This window comes from Morus notabilis, unplaced genomic scaffold (assembly GCF_000414095.1).
Source record: "Morus notabilis unplaced genomic scaffold, ASM41409v2 Scaffold84, whole genome shotgun sequence".
Taxonomy (NCBI): domain Eukaryota; kingdom Viridiplantae; phylum Streptophyta; class Magnoliopsida; order Rosales; family Moraceae; genus Morus; species Morus notabilis.
Window position 1 is genome coordinate 68303 of NW_010361039.1, and position 6600 is coordinate 74902.

At 36.3% G+C, this 6600-nt stretch overlaps 1 protein-coding gene across 1 annotated transcript; it reads right to left on the reverse strand.

Annotated features, from left to right (window-relative positions):
* Positions 1-4375: 4375 nt before the first annotated feature.
* On the reverse strand, positions 4376-6135 carry LOC21390137 (pentatricopeptide repeat-containing protein At2g36980, mitochondrial). The gene has a single exon (XM_010098166.2). It carries the CDS (start codon positions 6128-6130, stop codon positions 4388-4390), a length of 1743 nt encoding a protein of 580 aa, XP_010096468.1. The 5' UTR covers positions 6131-6135; the 3' UTR covers positions 4376-4387.
* Between the last annotated feature and the right edge of the window lie 465 nt (positions 6136-6600).

Consider the following 6600-nt stretch of genomic DNA (forward strand, 5'->3'; position numbering starts at 1 on the left):
AACCAACATTTTCTTATAGTACTTAATTCAGTTATGGATTGGAGGTTTCTTTCTTGCTGGAGTATAGTCCATGGTGAGTAATTCATTGGCAATTTCTGTCACCTCTTGTTGATCTTGATCATGAACATCTTGTACTGCTTTTGCCACTTTCTGTTGATCTTGATCATGGCTCTGATTCTTGTCATTAACTTCCTTATTAAGTACCGCTTTCAAACTCCGACCTGCATCGAACATAAAACCGAAAATCTCAGATTCAAACTCAAAAAGGAAAAAAGAAAAAAAAAATTGGGCTATATTCTCAAAGTTGATATTGTATATATTATTATAAAAAGAAAGAAGTTTTAGTTACCTCTAGCTGTGGCTGAGAAGAAGCAAATCAGAATGAAAGTAACAAGAACAAGGCGCTTGGAGAGAAGGACAGCCATAAATTTCTTAACAAAAGGCTAGCTAGAAATGATTAATTTCCCCTTTCTTTTTTTTTTTTTGCAGTGTTCACAATTGAAAGCTTGTGGTTTGCTATGTATATTGGCCTTCTACAATTGCCCTTATATTTATAGTAGATTGAATAGTAGTTTGGTACCTAGATACTTAGACATGTGGTGCAATAGGCTGAGACCATGTAGTAATTTTACGTGAGCTATGATCTAACAAAGTCAACATCAATGTCTTCCTGCTGTCTAGCTTGAAAGTGACAGCAATGTGCTTGGACGAAAACAAACCCCATTTGAAGACTAGATCAAACCATTAGTTATAACGAGTTTGTTCTTTCATTATGTACTAAAGCAATGTTATTAATTTGTGCTTAAATAGTGTAGTAATTCCCTAATAAAAGATTCACTTTCTCTATTCTTCTGTATATACTAGTCATTTTTTTTTTCGAATGAAAAAGATGATCGTGTCATCATGCCCCCCATCCTCTTTGTCACTTTAGAAATCATGAGGCCTATCAATGGAATGGAACGGAAAGAACCTTAAACTACAAGTACACACCCAACATTGCACAAAACTCGTTGGCTAAGGATCAGGGTCCTAAAGTGGGGCTATAGAGTATCGAAGAGCATCCTGAAAGGAGAAGAAGTAAAGACATTCTTACCGCTACATTAACTTGTTGGTGGTTTATATATTAGTCAATTTAAATGAGTTTCATATGAACTAAATTTTCATCTACTACTTTTCTTTCTTTTGTCTCTAATATATAATCTGTTCCCATTGGTCATCTATCTAAATTCTAATTTAGTTATAAGTGAATTTAAAGGTATTAGGTAGTTCTTCAATATCTTATATATGTTGAATCTTTTTTTTTCTCTAATTTTTTGTTAAACCAATTTTCTTAAGTTTATAAAGTTGCTTTTGGTACAGAGAAATAGGGACCAGCAATTGACTGACCTGACAAATTAAGAGGAATCAATATATATATATATATATATACATATTTATACACACACATACATATATATATATATATAAAAATTTGAAGGTCATATTTTCAATCCTACATGCAAATTCCTCACCCTGACACAACACAGCAGCATGGGTGTGTCTGCATTGCGTTGAACATGGTTAGCTTCCTTCCAAATACCAAGTGGGGCAAAAGTTCATGCATCTGGCAATAACCCCATTGTGAAAGTGATTTTCCAAACAAAAATCCATTGTTTTAGATCCATTTACAATTAACTTATTGTCACACTTTTAATAATCTAATCTGGTTGGTGCCTAAGCTATAAAAAGAAGGTAATTTGTAGAAGGTAATTTGTTTTTATCCCTGAACTCTAAGTTCTATAAAAAGGGTCATTAAACTTAACATCTGATCCGTTAGTCCCTAGATGGCTATGTTTCTTAGGAGAGAAGAAAATATACATACATACACACACACACACACACACACACACACACATATATATATATATATATATATATAGTAGATGAGGAAATATATGGAGAATCCTCTAAATTTTTTTTTTTTTTTTTTTTTATATTGGGAAAAATTGAAGTTGAGGACATATATTGGGAAATCCCTCACATAATCCAATCCCTCTTTTTAAACAACCATAGGTCCTAAAGTCTTCCATTCCCTATCCCCGACCAAGTGCCCACTTTTCTCTCCTACCAAACAAGAACTAACGTTAAAATGTGTTAAGCACCACTAATATTTTGACATTTCAAAAGTTTAAGGGTCAGTCGTGCTAAGTTTAGGGACTAAATCGCAATTTTTAAAAAGGAGTAAGAACCAAACACAAGTTAACCCCTTAAATTTGATGTTATAAGGAAGCATTTTTAATTGGAAAATATTAGGGACCAACCATAAGTTAACCCTTAATTTGATACATAAGGAAACCAAGCATTAATAAATGGCGGGAAAAACCCCAACAATGGTGGGGCCAACTATCATTTTCAGATAAGAACTAAGTAGATTTCAGCAATTTAGAAAAAGGAAGATGATCATCTGGGACGGCGCATGGTAGTAGGTCTCTATGGTGGGCCGTTTTGGTCTCAAATATATGTGAACATTACAGTTAAATATGATTTTAATCTTTGCTTATCATAGCTTAAGATTGGAGACATAATATTAATTCAGAGAACTAAAAGGGAGGGCCTATTCAGCATGTTGCTTCATTCATGTCTTTTCCAAGATGTTTCTTTTTTCTTTTCTCTATTTTGTTCTCTTTCTTCATTTTTCCATACTATAGGAAAAATAATTATTCAATGATATGTTATATTATATGCATATATTTTAAATTGCTAAATATCTATCAATCACTTTTCACCTTTTGGCATTACTATGTATATATTCCGTTATTGAAGGATGACCATACATACATACATACACAGAATGATCAAGATAGCATACTTTTGATCCACCAAAAAGTTTGTGCAGTAACAACATAGTGGAGATGCAGGAAAGAGCATAATGAGTTGTTATGGTCTTACATCACTTGTTCATATTCTGCATAAATTATATATTTATATATATACAATACAATTTATTGGGCTAGTTTTTCCTTCTACAAACCGCTTTTTCTCCCCGAACTTTGATTGAATTTGTAAGATTTCACTTGAGCTTTTAATTGTAACAAGGTAACCATTTAAAAAAATAAAAATAAAAATACCAAGTGTCCCTAGATCAATGAATAAAGTCGAGATTTAGAAGAAAGTACCCCTCATACATGTGGCATGACGTACTCTTTTCGCCATCTAAAATTTCAGTCTCTTTTTTCCATGAAACGCGCTTCAATACTTTGTTATATCGAGGGGTGATCAAATAGTCAAAATCAAAAATTCAGAGGATGCTATTACTCCAATTTAGATACATGAATTGATGAACCACTCCTTTTGAGGTGACTTATTTGCTAGAAATTGTGCACGTAGTGCTCTTCTTGACCAACCGGCCACATTTGATTTTCTTTTACTAATGTTGTCATTGAAACATAGTCTAAAACTTTTGTTGCGCTAGATTTTCTGGCAAACCAACATGAATATCTAGTTGAAGCAGCATTGTCCTTAACAAATTGAGTATAAGGCAGGCAAGAGAAGTGAGGAACCACGTGAAATCTCAATCCAAAATTATGATTCAAGAGGTTTTCTTGGATGAACAAGAGACAAAGTGGGTCCTACTCCCACCTTTGTACTAATTCAGCTGCTACAGATGAGCCCACATGCATGGTAGTGGGTAAAAATGCTAATTTGGCAACAACTAGATTTTCAACGCTGTAGGGTTTTCAATCATCGAGGAGACTTTCAAGTAAAATTTGGAATTGAATAATGAATATTTATGCTGCTAGTAAATACACTTAATAAAAGTTTCGAGATATATATATATATTTTATTAATAATAAAGGAAACTATCAAGATTCAAATTTGAGTGGATACACGCACACACTCGCGCACTCGACCACTTGATCTAGCCTCAAGTGGCAATAGAGAAACGTGAAATATTGAGGGCATTTTGAGAATTGAAGTCGGGACCTCTCGCACCCAACCACTTTGCTACATGTGTTCCTGCTTACTTTGGGGTGGTGGCCTCTCAAAGGCTCCTCTTTGGGGAACACACACACACACACACTCTCTCTCTCTCTCTCTCTCTCTCTCTCTCTCTCTATTTTATTTTATCTTATTTTTTTCCTATCAGGAGCAAAAGTGACCTAAATTTGGAGGGAATTTATAAAATTTGTCAGTAAAGATCTTATCAAATGCAATATCAATAACAGAAGAAGCGTTTGAAGATCAATGCAAACTTCAACTGTCTCCGGAAATAAAGCTCAGTTGGTGGAGCAAATAACTAACTTCATTCTAGGAAATGCAGAAGTTTTAGCTTCTTCTTCTCATTGTTATTGTTGTTATTATTATTGTAATGATTATTTGTCATAGAAATGGCTCTTTAAACTCAATTTTAGAAACCAACAAAACATGGATTTCTCATTTCAAATTCAAGGATATTTAGCATCTTGTACAGCTCTAGTGAACATGAATAAGAATGGTTACCAGCAACGAAAGCTGTTACCTTGTTTCGCACCTCAATCCAGCTACAACCCGGCATTTTCTTGACCCCTTCATCAACCATTGCTTGCCTAACCATTTCTGCTTCATTCCACTGCCCACTAGCACAATACAAATTTGATAGCAAGACATAACTTCTCTCTTTATGTGGCTCTAAGTCTTTTAAAGCTTTTCCTAAATGTATCCCAAATCCTACGTTTCGATGTGTTGAACAAGCTCTGAGAAGAGCCTCGTATGACCTGATATCCAAGGCATCCCCTGTCCCCAAATACTTAATGGCCAAGTCTTTTGCTTCGGAAAGATGACCACCTCGGGCAAGCATATCTACCACGCATGCCACATGGTCCATTTCAGGGGAAAGTCCATGAATTGACCTCATATTTTCATAAAATTCACGGCTTTCGTCTATAAGCCCTGAATGGCTGCAAGTCATCAACAAGCCAAGGAAGGTCACTTTATCAAGTTTCACTCCGGTCGCCACCATTTCTTCATAACACTTTAAAGCGCAGTTTGGTTGTCCGTGCAAACCAAATGCAAACAACATGGCATTCCAAGATACCAGATCTTTATCAGGAATCTCATGGAATGCACGGTAAGATCCTTCTAAATCTCCGCATTTTGCGTACATGTTTACTAAGCCATTGCCTACGTATGCATAACCATTGAAGCCACTGCGAACTACACATCCATGGACCATTTCACCGGGTCCTAGTACTGCCAAGCTTGAACAAGCATGAAGGACGGCTCCAAATGCAAAATCATCTGGTTGTATACCATTTCTCACCAGATCGACGAAGAAGCTAAGAGCTTCTTCACCATGCCCATTTCTTGCATACCCTGAGATCATAGATGTCCATGAAACAATATTCTTCTTGGGAGTTCGTTGAAATGCAAGGAACGCTTTGTCCATGTCGCCCACTTTCATATTAGCATCAATTATAGCATTCCATGACACTTGACTTGGTGTTCCAATGGACTCAAACACCTTCATAGCATCACTCAGGAAACCATGTTCCGCATAAAAACTCAAAAGCGAGTTCATTGCTTCTACTGCAGAGCTCCAACCGCTCTCCAAACACGATTCAATTTCCCCACACCGTGCGTGACCTGCAATCATTATATTCCAAGCGATCTCCACTCTTATTGGCATAACTTCAAACACTTTATCTGCGATATCAAACTGACAAGCCTTGGTATGAGCAAACAAGAGCGAACACCAAGTCACTTCATTCCTAAGATTCATCTCTTCAAACACTCCGGTAGCACTAGAGGGACTCAAACACTTTCCGTACATATCAATTAGCGCATTGCCAACAGGCAAATAAGATCGGTAACCCGAAACAAGTATCAAAGCATGAATTTTAGTTCCACATCGAAGCTCGTAAGCGCCAGCACAGCCACTCAGAGTTGCAGTGAACGTGAAGTGATCGGGCCTAGTATCGCACATTCTCATTCGTCCGAAAAGAGAGAGGACCTCTTGGTGAAGACCCAGATGGGAATAGCTGGCAAGCATTGCATTCCAAGCGACTGCATCTCTGTGAGACATTTCATCGAACATCTTGCGAGCATGGCTAATCCGACCCGACTTCGCAAGGGAGACTATCCTAGACGTAATTCGGAACACTTCTAACTGCATCTCATTCTTTCGCAACATCCATTGGAGCCCATTAACGTAATTCAGCCTCTCTTTTGATTCTGCTCATGATTGCAAAGAGAAACGGAGATGAAATTCTGTTCTAGCTATATCGTTGTTCAACCAAAGGGTGTCGGAATTTATTACTGATTGTTGTGACCACCAAAAGGGTAGGATAATTTTTGCTTCCAAGTAGAATAACAATGAGCGACAGTTGAAGATGGAAAGGAACTGACGACAAAGTAGAGTTTATTCGGGCGCGCAATCACTAGAAAATAGCAGCTACTGTCAGTGGAGAGGAGAAAATCTAAAGAGTACCCTGAGTTTCAGCTAAATACAATAGGCATGTTTAATTATTTTAATTTGAGTTTTTAATTCGAGTTTGATGTGATTTTATGTGATAATTTTTTATTATAGTAAAAAAATTAAAATGTAAAAAATTTTTACTATAATAAAATTTAAATTTTAAATTC

What these genes read in the sequence shown, in the direction of transcription:
- LOC21390137 (XM_010098166.2), bottom strand. Translation starts at nt 6,130, where the DNA reads ATGCAGTTAGAAGTGTTCCGAATTACGTCTAGGATAGTCTCCCTTGCG.